This window comes from Myodes glareolus, chromosome 16, assembly GCF_982192425.1.
Source record: "Myodes glareolus chromosome 16, mMyoGla1.1, whole genome shotgun sequence".
In the NCBI taxonomy this organism is placed as follows: domain Eukaryota; kingdom Metazoa; phylum Chordata; class Mammalia; order Rodentia; family Cricetidae; genus Myodes; species Myodes glareolus.
The window spans coordinates 38,529,301-38,548,137 of NC_142041.1; the positions used below are offsets into that span (position 1 = coordinate 38,529,301).

Here is an 18,837-nt window from a genome sequence, read left to right on the forward strand (position 1 = left end):
AGTGTACGTCCTTGGTTCTGTAGTTAGTGTCATCCGTGAAGCCCCAGGGATAGTATTTCCATTTCACTTGGTTCCCTCTAGCTATTTGTCTGGCCTCAGTATTTTCTTTTTTAGTACATGCTTGGATCAGACTGAACCTCTGAAATGGTAATGTTTCTTTTGCTTACTGAGGAGATTTGGGTATGTACCATACTTACTCATTTTTAAAAATTAAAATGTCTTTTAAAACTTATACAAAATGTCTGTTTCTAGTACTTACAGTTTTAATTTTTGTGTTAAATTTGGTTCATTTTCAAGAAGGAAAACAGATAAATATAAATTAGTATTTTTTTCAGTAATTAAGTAGAAATAATTGTTTTTCCAGCAAGCTCTGGATTTGATTGAAAGACCCTACCTCAAGAAAGAATAAGGTGTAAGAGCAATCAAAGAAAATTCCAGACATCCACCTCAATTTTCCACATGCAGTCATACAAGCATACGTGTGTATGTGCATTCACATGTATACTCAACACCCGTAAACATTCATATACACATGAATGTGTACCATGCTTCTATCCATAGATATATGTGTATACAAACACACACACACACACACACACACACACATACACACAAAGCCAGAAAGAAATAGCTTTCCATGATCACTGCATGGTTCTTTTATACTTGTTCTTGAGGATGTAAGCATAGCAAAATGGAAAAAAAAATCAGTATTGTTGCAGGTACCCTAAATAAACTGACATTTTCAAGGAACATTAATTAAATGGTATTAATTTGGGGGAGGAATTAAATTTTTAAATGGTTTTAAATGGCATGTGTTTTCGTAGCTCAAATGATCTGAATTAAAGGCATATCCTCCTACTTCAAAGATTCGGATTAGAAGTTACTTCAAGTTAAGCAAAAATACCCCACAGGTATGCCTCCATTTTTGGATTTTAGTTCCAGATGTAATCAAATTAACAACCAGAAGTAGCCATCACAAGTTCACCCTTTGTCAACTTGACACACAGTCATATCTAAGGAGGTCATATGTCATGATTAATTTCCATATTAAAACAATAACCAGGTCATAGCAACCTAAACATGATATATCCATCCCACATACAATCAGATAGTGTCTCAAACTTAAATATGAAAACCATTGATATTCTCTGCATTGGTGTTATATGACATTATAAAGACGTGGAGGAAGGAAAGCATCCTGCCTGGATTAGCTTCAATCACAGGACGCGGTAGCACCAAGAGCCACGCTGGAAGACCTGCTGCACCCCAGACATAACCCTTCTTACCACTGTTGTGGAGAAGCAATCCAATTTCTCTGCTAATCTGGATCAATCACCCTCCTAGCACTGTTATTTCTTCCTCAGCCTGATGACTTAACGGCATTAGAAGCCCAAAGTGGTCCTGAAAAATCTGGCTTCCAGCTCCGTGGAGTGTTCTTTGTGTCTCCTGGCAGGAGCACTCCCTCAGTAACCAAAACTTCTAGGCCAACAGAACTCCAGGTCACAGAAATAGGAAGCAAAAAATTTCCTAGTGGGTCACTGGGGGTGATAGTGGATGGAAATACTCTCTTTTCTATCCCTTGTTTCCTGGACCCATGGATCCTCACTAATGGGAGAAACTGTACCATATATCGGACACTAATTCAAAGCATCTCCCACCTTATAGGGAACCCTGCCCCAGCCCTTCAGGCTGGTGCCACTTAATTGGCCCTGTAATTGTGACTTCCTGGTACCAATTTCTGCCCTAGGTAGGGTTGCTACTGCTGTGAGGAAACACCATGACCAAAGCCACTTGGAGGAATGAACTTACTTAGCTTATGTAACATGGGCGGGGGCCTGCTTGTTTGTTGGGGTTTTCTGTCCTGCCCGGCCCCCCAGCTGTTTAGTACTAGAGAAAATCACACACAGCGTAAGTTATAAAGCTGATTGGCCCATTAGGTCAGGCTTCTTACTGGCTAACTCTCACATCTTGATTAACCCATTTTTCTGATCTATGTTAGCCATGTGGCTCAGTACCTTTTTCAGTGGGGCAGCTCACATCCTGCTGCTTCAGTGATCTGGGCAGGAGTGGGAGGAATCAACTTCCTCCTCCCCAGAATTCTCCTGCTCTCCTTGTATCATTTCCACTTCCTGTCTGTTTTTCCCGCCTACAGCTCCTGCCTGACCAATCAGCGTTTATTTAAAACATGAGTGACAGAATACAGACAATTCTCCTGCACCAAGCTTATACTTCCGTGTTCATCACCAAAGGAAGTCAGGATAGGAGCTCTGGCAGGGCAGGGACCCTGGGCCCTACCTCAGGATCTCTTTTTAAAAAAAAAAAAAAACCCTACAGGCTTGCCTATAGCCCAGTATTACGGAGGCATTTTCTCTGTTGACTCAACCCCTCAATAACTCTAGCTTATGTCAAGTTGGTGTAAAATTAGACTAACCTTAAACTCACAGTAATCCACCTGCTTCAACTTCCTGAGTGTTAGGATTATATTTATTTAAAAATTAAATATAACATATAAAGAGGATGAGAAAGGACTGGGTGCATGTAATAAACACAAGTTATGAAAGATACTATAAAGCTAATTTTTCTAGTTTTAATTCTGTCATGGATTTTTTTAATACATTTGATCCTAAAAGGGTGGAGTTTAACAAGAGGCTTCACAGCTGTTCCAAATGCCTATTCTTACTGTGTCATGATTTATATAGACTTTGGGTCTGGTTAATTTTGGTATCATATTACTGTATGCCTGCAGAATTAAAAAATATTTTAAAGGACTGAATTCTTACAAGTAAAAATTTAGCTTTTGGGGATTGAAGATACAGTTCACTGATGTGGTGGAGTTTACTTAGACTAGTGAGTAGTTCTCAGCCTTCCTAATGCTGAAACTTTAACACAGTTTCTCATGTTGTGGTGACCCCCCCATCATAAAATTATTTTCATTGCTACTTTGTAACTATATTTTGCTACTGTTATGAATCATAATGTAAATATCTGATATGCAAGATATCTGATACGTGACCCCTGTGAAAGGATCCCAACCCCCAAAGGTTGAGAACTCCTGATTTAGAAAGTTGAAGGTCCTGACTTCAATCTCCAGTTTCACCCCCAAAATGAAAATCAGCTTTGGGGTTTCAAACCATGCACCTGCCTGAGCTCAGAACTGAAGAAAACTTTACAAATCCCAGTTTTACTAATTCTCTATAAAGGCACAACGAGGTACCCCTGTTCAGTTAAATACTGTAACCTCTGACAGAGCCCTGCACCGGATGCCCAGAATGCAGGGCTGTGACTGAGTGACACACTGAGCGCTCGCCAAGCAAAGCTGAGCTGTAGAGCTTTCCAGAGACACCGTGATAGACAGTCACTATTCTAGCCCTTTCAGAGTGAGAGGCGTAGGCGGTCTCTGTCTTCTGTTCTGTTCACACCACTTAGCACGATACCACATACGTAGCGGTTATGTTACATGGTAACTGGCTGCCCGGCCAGCTAGAAAGGGGCAAGTATTTTACCCATTTATATACATATTCATTTAGATACAGAAAGGATAAAACAATTGAGAAAGAAAGACAGTCCTAATTTTGCAGACCAGCAAGTAATCACCGTTCATGACTGGCACTGGTCTTTGGAGCCGTTTTCTTCTGTGTGTATTCTGTGCCATGCTCTGCTGTTGGGTTAAACTTGGCATGTTCTGACCCACTTTTTAAATGGTGCACTGTATACTTCTTTCACTGTAAGCACAAACTGTAGTGACTGGAGTTTTTATATAGTAACCTCTTGAAGGTTATTTCTGAGAGGGCTTTATACCAGATATGCAGGGGTATGCATCTCCATTATCATTACCTTATTTTTAAAATGGCTTCTCATTTGGCATGCGGCCAGTAAGCTTTATCTTCCTTTCGACAGGATGCAACGGGAAGCTTTGTACTACCCTTCCGGCAAGTTATGTATGCCCCGTATCCAACCACACATATTGATGTGGATGTCAATACTGTCAAGCAGATGCCACCGTGTCACGAACATATTTATAATCAGCGCAGATACATGAGATCAGAGCTGACAGCCTTCTGGAGGGCAACTTCAGAAGAGGACATGGCTCAGGACACCATCATCTACACGGATGAGAGCTTCACCCCGGATTTGTAAGTGACACTTGGCCTTGGATGTCATTGTCAAACAACATAAACTTTTTGTCATTTATGGCTAAAAACAATGCAAGTTGTATTTAAAAGGAAAGACATGTGACAAGCATAATGAAACCTGAAGAAAGCATTTAATCAGCCACCTTTGCTTTATTTTTAAATTTTTATTATTATTTTAGACAGTCTCACTGCGGAGTCCTGTATGGCCCACTGAGAACTCACAGGAACTGGCCTGGAACTCACTATATAGACCAGGCTAGCCCCAATCTCACAGATATTCATCTGCCTCTGCCTCCCCAGTGCTAGGATTAAAGGTGTGTACCACCATACCTGGCTTAAATCTTTATTTCTCAAATATTATTTCCTGTAATATAGTTAAGATTTCCTCAAAAAATAAATACTTGGTAAATATATACTGAGCTCCTACTTAGTGAAGTCCTGGGGTAAGAATTATCAGTCAGAAAATGGCAGCCCCTGCTGCTGGTAATTTAGTGTATAATGATCATTGAACATTCTTGTATGCTAAGCTGCAGTAATTCTAAGCCTTTTTTCTTAGATATGAATATAAAACCTAGAAAAAACAGCTGATATATTAAAAAAAAACCACTTATTTCCTTTGCTTTGTACATTTTGCTATTTACTTCTTACCAGAAAATGTGGTCAGCAAAGTAAAGGAAATAATTATTGATTATGAGAAAAATTATGATCTTGAATTTCAAAACTTCAAGAAAGCATTTAAATGATGTTCTAAAGCCTGAAAAAGAATTGCAATATGATATTTCTGTTCTCTTGAATCAGTGAAGTGCTTAAAATCAGGATAGTCCTTAGAATATACTCAAAATATGTTAACTGTGATTATGTAGGTTGAAGGGTTTTAGGCAACAGTAAATTTGGAGCAAATGGGTGTATCTTGTGAAGAAGAAAACAGAGCCAAAAGAAGAAACATGGGACACACCAGTAGTCAAGTAAACTGCATAGAAGAGAGTATGATGCTCAGAGGTCCTAGCATGTAGAAGAGAGTGTGATGCCCAGAGGTCCTAGCATGTAGAAGAGAGCATGATACCCAGAGGTCCTAGCATGTAGAAGAGAGTGTGATACCCAGAGGTCCTAGCATGTAGAAGAGAGCACGATGCCCAGAGGTCCTAGCATGTAGAAGAGAGTGTGATGCCCAGAGGTCCTAGCATGTAGAAGAGCCCTTTTTGCACAGCTCTCCTGTGCTCTTTGAAGTTGCTTAGAAATGTTGAGAGGAATTGCTTCAGAAAAGGACCTGGTCAGATTGAAATTCCCTTTCACTATTTCATATACTGGCAGTCTTGGAAAACGTGCAATTCTTCTCACTGAGTCTACATGCCAGCGTCTTCCTCATAACTAATGGGCCTGAGGTCCTGGGGTTTCTTTTTGTTTTGTTTTGGTTTTGTTTTTGTTATTTTAGTTGATTGCTTAGAATCTTTTCTCAGAAAAAATGTGGACGTAAATAGATCTGCGCCCTGTTCGTGTTTTTGTTTTTGAATGTTTGGCAGATATGACAAAAGCAGTTGGTCAGCTATTCTAGCATCACAAAACAGTGTCAAGAATTTTAGAATTTTATTTCCAGTTCCAAGTAAATGTTTTGAATATAAAATTGTCAAAAATATTTCCAACCAAGTAATTATATTTTAATTTCTATTAATATGGACTCATGTTAGTATTAGCATGCTTTAAATAATATTCACTTTTAAGTCTGGAAGGTTTGGTTCAAATTCAGGGATTCAGACATGCTGCACAGTTAATTGCTGTACCCCTGAGCTACCTCCCTAATTGATTAATTTTTAGTTTTAACCTTTTTAAGATAAAAGCATTCACTAAAGATAAATTAAAATATGTGTTTGCCCTGGAGATAGCTTTTGCTTTTCCAGCTCTTTTGTGATCCCAGATTTTTATTCAGTAAAACAGAAATTGGAAAATGGGGACCAGAGCCCTAACCTGTCCATGAAGCCCAGTGATGGTGCTGTTGGTGCCCAGTGCTGCCGTGAAATGCTGGTTCCCCCTTTTTGGTTTCTCTCTCTAGCTTGGTTCACTTGTAAGACTAAGAAACCTGCGTTACTTTCCATGTACTTCTGCGTCTTCCCCTCCTCCTCTCTCTTCCTATCTAGACGTATTATGATCTCTACTGTCTCAGTCTTGCTTTTCATCCATCCTGCCATAATGAACGCTATACTTTCACTCTGACATGAACACAGTGGCCTAGGGAAAATGGAAGAGAAACAATGAGAGGAAATGGGGGTCTGAGAAAAAACTACCGTCTCTGTTGGCGTCTGCTCTGATTGTGGTGACACAGCTCACTTCAACTGGCCATTTTGTCTGGACTTTACACACCAGCCATTGCTGCAGTAGTAACTTACTGGGTTGCTGGTTCATATTTACCAGTATCAAGTCTCTTGACATAAGCCCAGTTTGTAAGGTATGGGTTCTAAAACTCATTGACAGATAGGCATGTGCACTTCCTGGGGTATACTCAGCTTATGCTGGCTAGAAAAAACCACCAGTAATATACAGATGTTCCCTTGAGTTAAAATGGATCAGTGTGTATGTGTTCATTTTGTGTGCACTGAATATTAAGCCCAGGGCCTCATGCAAGCTAAGTATACATTCCAAATATTCACATTTGTATTCTTACATATCTGTTTATGAAACGTTAATTTTTTGACTCTGTGTAACCATTTAATGTTTGGACTGTTTTCTTCTTAGGAATATTTTCCAAGATGTCTTACACAGAGATACTCTAGTGAAAGCCTTCCTGGATCAGGTAAACATGACACCAGCCATGGCCAGAGAAAGTGACATTGCATGTTTTCTTTATGTTTAAATTAAGTCCCACCTTGCCTAAAAAATACATACAAAGATCCAAAGAATTAAAGTGTTTATAGCCCTTTCTGAAGTCTGTAGATCAAGTTCTCTTTGAATTATTAATGGGAAATAGCCTATATATTAACATTCCCCATCCCAGTAATTGTTTTAAGTACTGTCCCATCAATACCTTCCAGGAGTTTTTCATTGAAGAGGGGTGTGCTTTTATTTGCCTTAATTAAATTGAAAATGTTATCAAAGCTTAGTATACTTGTGTTTAAATCGTAGCATCTCTGTTGTCTCAGTTCTAAAATGTTCTGCTGAGTTACACATTTGGAAAGGGGGATGACTGTATGGGACTTGTTTCTAACTGTAACTAGAGCTTTGTCATAATACCATTCTGGGAGCCAGGCCAAGGCCCTGTATCCCAGACCTGGCTTTAGATAATGAGATCCTCATGTTAACTAGGGCTAGGTCTCCTTCCGGGTCTGTGTGACGTGGGTCAGTGCAGAGTTAGAGGATAATCCTTAGTCGAGCAATTTCACGTTCCTGAAGCGGAAATGAAATTCCCCTCATCCTCACTTCACACAACCCAAAACAATTCACATAAGGATTTCTCATAATAAAATAAGGATATATTTTGGTGTAGAATGCAAAATCTCAGTGCGTTGTGAGCAGTGAAATTGGAAATCTTGACAACTGTCAGTGTTTCCAGACCATTGCCACTGCCACAGTCCTGCCCTTTGGGAATCGGAAGAAGTGGTTGTCCTGGGTGATGGGTGTCAGATCCTGTCAGCGTCGTCGTGTCCCTGCAGGTCTTCCACCTGAAGCCTGGCCTGTCTCTCAGGAGCACCTTCCTTGCGCAGTTCCTGCTTGTTCTCCACAGGAAAGCCTTGACCCTAATCAAGTACATCGAGGACGACACGTGAGTCGGCTCCTCTGGAGAAAACCTTTATGCGCTGTGGGTTTCTGTCTCATTCCCTTTGAGCAATGTCTGTATTATAATGTATGGTTTCTTTCTTTGTTTGTTTGTTTTGTTTTATTTATAGGCAGAAGGGGAAAAAGCCCTTTAAGTCTCTTCGGAATCTGAAGATCGATCTTGATTTAACAGCAGAGGGCGATCTTAACATAATAATGGCTCTAGCAGAGAAAATGAAGCCAGGCCTGCACTCGTTCATCTTTGGGAGACCTTTCTACACTAGTGTACAAGAACGTGATGTTCTAATGACTTTTTAAGCTTGTGGTTTGCCGTGTCTGTCTCATCACAGCCAGGCTTGCCATTGCGGTAGCTCAGATGTGTGAACACCCCTTCCTCCAGGGTCCCGCTCTGGGGATGGTTACACTACACTTGTCACCAGAGGTCTGCACAGGGGCGTTAGGTGCAGCGTTACAGTGAATGTCTCTTTTCCTAGAATAGATGTACTCTCTTAGGGACTTATGTTTACGGTTATCCTAAATACTATTGCTGTCTGTTAAAGATATGAATGATAGGGTATAAACTTGATATAACTGCTGTTGTTTTTGAAACTTGTGACTCGTGGTTTACGTGTATCACAGTGAAACCCTCGTTAACTTTTACAGACACAGTGCAAGTTGACTTTCTGTCCCTCAGTGTCCCCTCATGTGTAGGATTACATGCTTCTGCAACAACTGAAAATTAGAGCCTTGGAAGTTTTCAGTTCCACAGAGAGGAGCTTAGCTTGACTACAGGTTAGTTTTGGAAGAAGGCGTTGATAAAGCAGAGCTTTGAGTGAAATCCAGTATTAGACCTTCTTTCATAGACTTAGTCCTTCAGATGTAGTCTGTAGAGAAATGTCACACAGTCATGTGTGCTCACCGACTATCGTGAACCGTGGTGTGCTTTTTGTTGGTTTATTGTTGTAATTCTGTCAAAGGAAGTGACATTTTGGTTTTGTAACTGTTGCCAACAGTTTAAAGTTAATTTTCATTATTTTTGAGCCAAATTAAAATGTGCACCTCCTGTGCCTTTCCCAGTCTTAGAAATATAATTTCTTGGCAGAGGGTCAGATTTCACTGCTCAGTTGTCTCCATCTGACCACCCTGTGCACAGTCTACCATGTGCCTGGCTTAGGAGTCCCTGTAAAATCCGTCAGAGAATGCGTTTGCTGTAAGATCTTCCCTCGAGATCAGGAAAGCTTCTCTCCTTGTTCCTTCCGTTTTCCGTCTGTATTCTGTGGGTTTTGCCATGTTGCCTGCACCACAAGAGCAGAGGAGAAATTTGACCCCAGTGCTATTTTTCTAGGTGCTATTATGGCAAACTCAGTGGTCTCTTTTTGTTCCTGTAATGTTTGACCATCTTGCTGGCTGTGAAATGCTGATTAGCAGAGCACTGTGCTCAAGCAGTGTTAGCATAGACGTTAGAATAAACACAAATACATATCTTATTGAAAACTGTGGACTTAACGTAAAAGGGAGAATATATTTATTTTTTACAAAAGGGATGGCAATAGAGTCCTTTCCCCACCCACCAAATTCATCAAGAAAAAAAAAGTTCTACTCTGAAAGGTCAGAGTGGTTTTGACATTACAAGTCAGAAAAGTGTAGACATCTCAATTTTTAAACGCACACTGACCAGGCTGGCTTATGAACTCCAAGCCACTCAGTTGTGGTGAAGTGTATAGATCCCACCGTTTAGTGTCCCGCACTCACTGCTGCACACAGGAGTCTTATTTAAGTGCTCATGGTTTTCTTTCACGGGTTTACTGTGTTGTTACAGAGAATGTAAGTTGTACAGTGAAATAAGTTATTGAAGCATGTGTAAACACTGTTATATATCCTCTCTCCTAGATGGGGAATTTTGAATAAAATACTTTGGAAATTCTGTCTGTGTTAGTTCTTCATTCAGGTGAAATACTGCTGTGAGAGGGGGTGGGATTAGCTTCCTAGTCTGCTGCCAATCATGTTGAATCTAGACCTTAGTTTTTAATCTTTTCTTTTCAAAGAAGATATTCAAAGTTTATGAATGATGCTAGACTCTCACATTTAAAAAATAATAATAAAGCTGCCAAGTATGATAGTTCATGCTTGTAATTCCAGTACTTTGGAGGTAGGGGCGGGAACATCGGAATTTCAAGGCCAGCTTCAAATACCTGGTGAATTCAAGACCAGCCTGTGTTGCATGAGGCTACAGGACCCCGTCTAAAAAGCAAGCTTTCCTCTTAACTTCCAGTATTGAACCTTGATTTTTTTTTCTATCATACATTAAATGTTTCACATACAAATTAATTCTTAAATTCTCCTTTGAAAAATTCCCTACTGAGGAGGTCAGGGAGATAATTCAGTTGGTAAAGGTACCTGTTGCCAAATGTGACAACCTGAATTGAGTCACAGACCCACGTGGTAGAAGGAAGAAACTCCTGTAGCTTGTCCCTGACATGTACATGTGGACCACACACACGTGTGCACACACATTTGTAAAATTTCTATTGCAGTGATATTAATAGAATCTAAACTAATTTGTTCTTTCTAAGTGATTGGTACAGGTGTCCAACTTACAATACAAAGGCTGAACAAAGCACTTTCAGGCGCTTTTATTTGAAAAGCAAGAAAGGAGATTGACATTTTCACTCAAGAGAAAACGTCTATTCCGAAGTAGAGCGGTGGAGCCGAGAGATTCGCCGCAGCATTAAGAGTCTCAAAGAAGAAGGCTAGACATGCAGCCCAGCGCTGAAGTGCTCACAGCACGCCCTGGCCTCAACTCCTAGCACTGTGGAAGAGTATGGGATTCTCAAGTTAAGAAGCAAAATCCTATGAAAATCCTGCAAGCTAAACAGAAAAATCGTGGCTCTTACCCTTACGTTACCCTAACTGTTGTGGAATTGCACAAATCGATCTTTCTCTCAGTCTGCTGGTGTGGCTTGAAGTAATGAAGAGTGTTACTGGCCTCAATTAACACTTCCCACAGGACTGGCTCAGTCTGCCACCGTCGTAACTGTCATTTTAGATGTGAGAAAGCCAAAGCTCGACTCCCAGCCAATAATTGCTCACATTCGATTTTGTCCCCAGCTGTTAAAGTCGTTTCTGAGCACGCAGCATCTAGCAGAGTTCCTCCCTGTCGTGAGTACTCCGCATTGTTAAACTGAAGGGCATTGAAGAAAAATCAAGTCTGTGTTCTCGAGCTCTACCGAGGCTCATTTTAAAACCACTTTTTATTATAATGTAAGCTTTAAATTGTCATTAGCACGCAGTAATTTTGTGTACGAACTCACTACTGTTTCTCTACATGCACAGTGCATGCTGTGATCAAAACCAACCTTTTGTCCTTGCTCCCCACTCTTTCCAGCTCTTTTAAATCTACCTTCAGTAAGTCTCTAGGTCTGCATGTGAGAAGAAACACTCAGTCCTTGTCTTTCTGTGTTTTTTCTCTTAGCATGATATTTTCCAGTTCCATTTCCATACATTTCACTGCAAATAGCAGAATTTAATTCTGCTTAATGACCTTATAACACCTTTGTCTGTATGTATCGTATTTTTCTGTATTTGTCTGTTGAAGGGTGTGGTGATTTAAAAGCAAATGGCCCCCAAAGGGATTGGCACTATTGGGAGGTGTGGCCTTGTTGGAAGAAGTGTGTCGCTGTGGAGGTGTTGTCACGGTGTGTCGCTGTGGAGGTGTTGTCACGGTGTGTCGCTGTGGAGGTGTTGTCGCTGTGGAGGTGTTGTCGCTGTGGGGGTGTTGTCGCTGTGTGTCACTGTGGAGGTGTTGTCGCTGTGGGGGTGTTGTCGCTGTGTGTCGCTGTGGAGGTGTTGTCGCTGTGTGTCGCTGTGGAGGTGTTGTCGCTGTGTGTCGCTGTGGAGGTGTTGTCGCTGTGTGTCGCTGTGTGTCGCTGTGGAGGTGTTGTCGCTGTGTGTCGCTGTGGAGGTGTTGTCATTGTGTGTCGCTGTGTGTCACTGTGGAGGTGTTGTTGCTGTGTGTCACTGTGGAGGTGTTGTCGCCTTGTGTCGCTGTGTGTCGCTGTGGAGGTGTTGTCGCTGTGTGTCACTGTGTGTCACTGTGGAGGTGTTGTCACTGTGTGTCGCTGTGTGTCACTGTGGAGGTGTTGTCATGGTGTGTCACTGTGGAGGTGTTGTTGCTGTGTGTCGCTGTGGAGGTGGGCTTTGAGGTCTTCTGTTTAAACTTCACTCAGTGTCTCAGTCCACTTTCTGTCTCTTGAGAGATGAAGGACTCTCAGCTACTTCTTTAGAATCATGTCTGTCTGCAAGCCACCATGCTTCCTGCCATGATAATGATGGACTGAACCTCTGAAACTGTAAGCGAGCCACCCCAATTCAATGTTTTCCCTTATAAGAGTTGCCATGGGGGTGGAGAGATGGCTCAGCGGTTAAGAGCACTGACTGCTCTTCCAGAGGTCCTGAGTTCAATTCCCAGCAACCACATGGTGGCTAACAACCATCTGCAATGAGATCTGGCGCCCTCTTCTGGTGTACAGGCATACATGGAGGCAGAACGTTGGATACATAATAAATAAAATCTTTAAAAAAAGAAAAAAGTTGCCATGGTCATGGTGTCTCTTCACGGCAATAGACAGCCTTAGACAAATGGCATCAAGACTGATATCCAGGGTAACATCTTTCTGGATTTCTTAGCCTCTGCGTATTGTGTCACAATAAATACGGCAGGCAGTTATCTCTGCTACTATTTCCCTTCCTTTGGTTATATCTCCAGAAATGGGATTGATGGATCATTTGGAAGATCCATTTTTAGGGGTGTGTATGTGTGTGTTCACATGTGTAGGTATAAATGTGTGAGTATGTGCACACACAAAGGGCACATTCATGCGGAGGACAAGTTGACATTGGAGTTCTTCCTCAGTGACTGTCCACTTGATTTACCGACACTGGGTCTTTTGCTAAACCTGCAGCTTTCAGACTGTTAGTCTAGATAACTTATTCCAAGGGTCTTGTGTCTGCAGCTTCTAAGCACTGGGATTATGGGGTGCCTACCCAGTTTTTTTAATGTGGGTGCTAAGGATCTGAACTGTAGTCCTTGTGTACCAGATCCATCTCCCAACCCTCATGTTTAGCGTCTTAAGGAGCCTCTACATACTGTTCTCCATAGTGGCCATACTCATTTACATCCTGTTAGTCAACACCCCAGCACTAGGACAGAACCCCTGAGAAAAGTCAACTCACAGAAGGAAATACAAGCCTGGGTCCATAGTCACTTGGTGTGTTGTTTCCACATCAAGCCTGGGAGTGCACAGAGGAACAATCCCTTTATTGTGAGGATCTCCGCAAGCTCTACTCCTGGGAGAGAAACAAGCCACTGAGGCGAGAAGGAAACTCAGTTCAGCATAAGTCTGACACCAGGCCAGATTGGTTTAGACATATTTAAGTACAGTACAATTTTGGAAAAATGTTTCCTGGTAGCTATTACTCCAATCCCATGTGCACAATAAACCTTAAGCCATGACTGCATCAAAACTCTTTAGCAACATACATGTGTCCTCGACCATGGAGATGGTGTCTGTATCTTAATGCTTAGAATCTGCCATGGTCTCTGATGGAGATAGTGTAGAAGTCAGCGGGCTATGACTTACATGTGATGTCTCCCCTAAGCACGGGTTCTGTTGACTGAAGCAAAGATGATGTAGGGAAGAAGGGTCTGGGGAAAAATAAACATTCTGGGGGATCTGGATGAGGCCTGGCCCTACAGATAGCAAAAGTCACCAGGAGATTAACAACATCCACCCCCAGCACTCTGGGTGGGAAACAGGTATACATGTCCTCCATTGAGGAGACAGCCCTGAGAGATTAACGTGCCTGGTTTCTCCAGTCCTTATCTGTGAGTACCTGTGCCCTCTATAGTGTAGCTCCTGGCAGACAGGAGGGGCCAAGGACAAAATATACCTTCAACAACATGCTCTCCAGTGGCCTGCTTCCTCCAGCTAGGTCCCTTTTCCTAAAACTTAAACACCTATCTTGGTCGGAATTTTGTCAACTTCGTACGAGCTAGGCTTACCTAGGGAAAGGGACCTCAACTGAGACAATCCCTCCATCAGTTGGCCTGTGGGCAAAGTTTGGGTCATTTTCTTGGTTAATGATTGATGTGTGAGGGTCCATATGGGTTGTGCCACCCCTGGGCAGATGAGAAAGAGAGCAGGCTGAGAGAGCCGTGGGGATCGAGCCAGTAAGCAGTGAGCTTTGGTGGCTTCTGCTTCAGTTCCTGCCTTAAGTCCCTGCATTGACTTCCTTTAAGGGAGAGTGACCCAGGATATGTAAAGCAAATAAGCCCTTTCCTTCCCCAAATTGCTTTTAGTTATAGTGTTCTATCATAGCAATAGAAACCAAAGAAAAAAAACTGGTACCAGGTTCATGGGATGTTACCGTAACAAACCTGACCATGGTGCTTGGGGGATGGTTGTGGAGCTTTGGGCTGGAAAAGCCGTTCCTCGAGTGCTGAACTTAATGGGCTATTGTAGGAATTTAGGAGATAATGCTGAGAGCAATGCAGATGATGGAGGCCTGGCTGGTGAAGTTTCAAAGGGAAGCACAGCACAAACTCAACAAGGGCCAATCAAGTGATCTCTTGAATTTAAAAAATCTGTGGTTCCGGTCAGCTGTGGTTGAAGAATCAGCCTTGGTCATAGTGTTTTATCATAGCAATAGAAACGTAACTAATACATATACCTAAATACATACACGTACATCTGACTACAGAGAAATTCAATTTTAGACCAATGATAGATATTGGGGTGCAGTGATATTTCATTTGTATTTTAATAAATAAAGCTTGCCTGAAGATCAGAGAATAAAACAGCCCTACTGGTCAGCCTTACAGACCAGGCAGTGGGGACCCACACCTTTAATCCCAGAAGTCACACTAGTTTGCCACAGAAACCAGGAGGTAGTGGTGCACGCCTTTAATCCAAGCACTGGAGAGGAATATAGGATGGGAGGAGGCAGCTCTCAGGCAATCTCATTCTGAGATTCCTGGAGGCAGGATCACCATTTCGAACTGAGGTCGAGGTAAGAAACAGTGACTGTTTTGCTTTTCTGACCTTCAAGCTGAACCCCAATATCTGTCTCTTGGTTTTTATTGATCATGCTACACTGGAGAAACCTCAAATGCCTAAAAATGAGACAGCACTTATAGAAAGGAAGACATGGGCCTACATATAGTCTCAGGGCTGACTTAATAACTCTTGCTGATTTTGCAAAAGACTGGAATCTGGCTCTCTTGCCCATATAGAACAGTCACAGCAGCCAGTGCCAGGTGATCTGGTGCCCTCTTCTGATTTTTGTGAGCACCCATGTGCATGTACATACACACACACAGGCACACACACACAATCTTTAAAAACAAGAATTTCTGGGGGCTGGAGAGATGGCTCAGAGGTTAAGAGCTTTCCCTGCTCTTCCAAAGGTCCTGAGTTCATTTCTCAGCAACCACATAGTGGCTCACAACCATCTGTAATGGGGTCTGGTGCCCTCTTCTGGCCTGCAGGGATACACACAGACAGAATATTGTATACATAATAAATAAATAAATATTTTTAAAAAATAATTTCTTAGTTGCTTATTGTAATTATTCAGCCACAAATATGGCTGATACATCCAGGTTCTGAAGCCGTGCATGTGCAGATGGGCCCTCAGGCGCAGAAATGCCTGAATATTAAAGGCCCCCGCCCCCCGTGACCCACGTGTCATACATGGTTCCACCCACATATGACTCAGCTAAACCCTTGCACGAATCTGCGTATGATGTATTCACACCAACCCCCTGTGCACATGCACTCGGCAACTTTTAAAAAGCTGGACACGCCATCTTTCTCCCTCTCTGCACACCTAATCCCCAGGCCTGTACGCACCCCCTCTAATAAACTCCTAAGCGGGTTTGTTGCATGTTCCATGTTTCCTTCTCGCTCACTCCAGATAATCTCACTTATGCCTTAGGGCAAGGGAAAATGGATTGGAGAACAGAAAAGGGAGACGTTAGAACATTCTGGAATGATTTTTATGAAGCGTGGAACTCAGTCTGCCTTTGATGCCTCCCTATCCTCTAGCCCATTCTCACTGATAATAACCCAATCCTGCTAATATCATCTGATTACCTGTTCTTGTTACCAGCTCTCCGTCTCTTCCAGACTAAGTCTGGAAATCTCAGGAACACTGTAGGTTCAGCCCTCCAGCCTCCTTCCCCAGGTTCCCAGTGCATACTCTTTTGCCACTTCATCACACAGTTCCTTTGCTTGTCCTTCTCCCCAGATGTGCTAGACAACAAGACCTGTCCTTTGCACGTTTTGTGTTTTAGTGCCTTGCCTCGGTCTGGGCACAGGGTGCACTTCCAGTGAGCGGGAGTTCAGTGAATACAGTAACTGTGATCAGCATTTCCTTTTTCATCTCCAAAGAGAAAACTCCCCTTCAGATTGAGGAAATTGCTTTCTTTATGTAACCAGAGGCTTTCCCCTCCCCCAGAAAATCCTTCATTGAATTTGAGACGGTACAAAACCTAACTCTAAAATTTCAAAGGTCCTGGGCAATGATTATAATCTTCTTGAAGTAGCAATGCCCTATCATTTTCTGATTTGCATTTTGTACCTGTCTCACCTCTTGTTGAAGTGTTCTTTTAAAATTAATTAATTAGTTGATAAGTTGCTAAGCACATTTCATCAGGCCGGTTAGAGACAATGGGAGTATTCATCTGTGCTGCGGGGACTTGGGAGAAATCTGATCCAGGATTTAGAAAATTGTTCCTGAACCCAGAATTGGCTCATACTGGCACCTTTTGGCATTTGCTTGTGGGTGGGGAATGTGGAATGCTTTGAAACTGAATGGGTTTGTCAAGTTTTAAAATTCCCTCGTGGCTAAAAGAAAACAACATTCATTGTTTAAAGATACCATTATTTGCTTTTTCTCCTTTTCCTATTCTTCGGAGCCGGAATCTGCAAAAGCACAGCGTTTTTGCTTCTTGTTCCCCTCCTAAGACTTTTCTAGAGGCCAAGTGGAGTAGAAACCTTTGGGTTGTGCTTCTTCAGAATGCCAGAACAAATCGGGGAACGTCATTATTGATGCTCAGACTGAGTTATTTGAGGGGGGATGTTTCTGTTTGTCATCACAGACAAACAGAATTGTTGAATGTAGGGGCCCTTGAAATGAGACTTTCAAGTTGCTCTCCTTCCTCGGAGATTTAAGCGGGTGTTTAAACAATCTGTGCTGTATCCTTTCTCTCCTGTACCAATAAGACTAGAGCCTACATCATAGGGTGGCTTGAAGATCAAGTGGTCTAATGCATGCAGAATGCCTGGAAGGCAAGTGCTACAGAGTAAGTATGCTCTAAACTTGTTTAGCAAGCGACTGTCACTGGCATCATTATCGGCATCAAGCAATCTAATGGACAGTTCCTCTGTCTGATAGTTAATTCACAGCAATTCTTTCCCCTTGGCTCCAGGCGATACACATATCTCAGTATCAAGATTATTTTGCTAGCCTGATCCGATTGCTGCCAATTGCACAGCGTGGAGCATTTCCTCAGGGGAATAAAAAAAAAGATCACTGGAAAAGTGAATGACCGTGTGCCAGGTAGTATCCAGAGACCTCCAATTTCTCAGCTATGTCTACTGTACTCCATGTGGGGCTCTCTGCGAACACTAGGCCAGCAGAGTAAGGATCCACAGCAGGTAAGGAGGAAGTCCAGTTCAGCACAACTCAGTTGCTAGAGTCGGACACCGGGCGGTTTATTTTAGGCATATTGAAGTACAGTACAGTTTGGAAAAAGGTTTCCTGGTGACAAGTTGATCCCAGGTACACAATAAAGCTTAAGGCACGACTACATCTATACTCTTTTCAAAGTACATGTGACCTCTCCCATGTAGATGGGTGCTATAGATTAACTCCATGTGTTATTTCATGGGAAGGATCCGGTGTGATCTCGGTCATACAGACAGCACAGAGGTCATCCGGGCTATCGGTTATCTATGGTCCTGGTTGTCGGTTGCCATACAGACAACACAGAGGTGACCTGGATTAGTATCTCTTCTCCCGCTTGACAGAGCATGGGAGCCCGGAGACCACCTAGGTGATTCACCATCTCCAGTCCAAGCTTCTGAGTGGAAAACAGGGTGCACGTCTCTCCTGCTGAAGAGACAGTCTGCATGTTTAACATTGCTGGTTTTCCAAGTGCTCGCTGTGAGGGCGGAAGTTCTGTGCTCCCAACTCTCCATCTCTCCTGCCAGTGCTGGGATGCCTGGCCTTTGTCATTCCGAGAAATTTGGCAGTTTCTTTCCTGCTGCTCACCCTTAATTTCACCTACTAACCTCCCTGTCTGCCTTGTCCAATCCGTAACCCATTTATTTTTCCGCAGAAGGCTGGGTGACTGTTGTAACGATCCCTACCACTACTGCTGCTGTTTGTGTATGTGTGTGAGAGACAAACATAGATGCGCATGTGCCGCTGTGCGCATGTGGTGATCAGAGGGTTACTTCTAGGGGTTCGTTCTTTCCACCTTGGTGAAACAGGTTTCTTGTTTTCCAAGTTAATAAGCACATCTCTGCCGCTTGTGTTATGGTGGAAACACAAGATTACAGATGCAAACAATTGCATCTAGCTTTTTTCCCCCCAGTATAGGTTCTGGGGCTCAAACTCGGGCCATCAGTCTTGCAACGCAAGCACTGTACCCACTGGGCCATCGCTCCAGTCTTAGGATACTCTTTCTAATAGAAAACACTCATCTCGTCACTCAGTTGTGTGTGTTTGTTTTGAAGGTTTTTTTTTTTTTTTGTCTTCATTTGTCTTGGTTTTTGTGTTGGTTTTCTTGTTTTGTTTCTGCTTTGTTGTTGTTGTTTGCCTTTGACCCAGATAAAGCCCATAATCCCTGAAGCCTGTGTCTTTAGGATCTGAGCCAGCACTCCCTCACTGTTCC

At 42.5% G+C, this 18,837-nt stretch overlaps 1 protein-coding gene across 8 annotated transcripts in view; it reads left to right on the forward strand.

Moving 5' to 3' along the window:
- Positions 1 to 9,801, forward strand: part of C9orf72 (C9orf72-SMCR8 complex subunit) — a 28,454-nt gene extending 18,653 nt beyond the window's left edge. For all 8 annotated transcript variants that reach the window (XM_087897191.1, XM_087897190.1, XM_087897193.1 and 5 more), the window contains 4 exons: positions 3,898 to 4,133; positions 6,861 to 6,918; positions 7,775 to 7,884; positions 8,009 to 9,801. In XM_087897191.1, the coding sequence (XP_087753317.1) occupies positions 3,898 to 4,133; positions 6,861 to 6,918; positions 7,775 to 7,884; positions 8,009 to 8,195 (591 nt within the window). In that variant the 3' untranslated portion in view covers positions 8,196 to 9,801. The remainder of the gene's footprint in view (positions 1 to 3,897; positions 4,134 to 6,860; positions 6,919 to 7,774; positions 7,885 to 8,008) is intronic.
- The last annotated feature ends 9,036 nt before the right edge of the window (positions 9,802 to 18,837 follow it).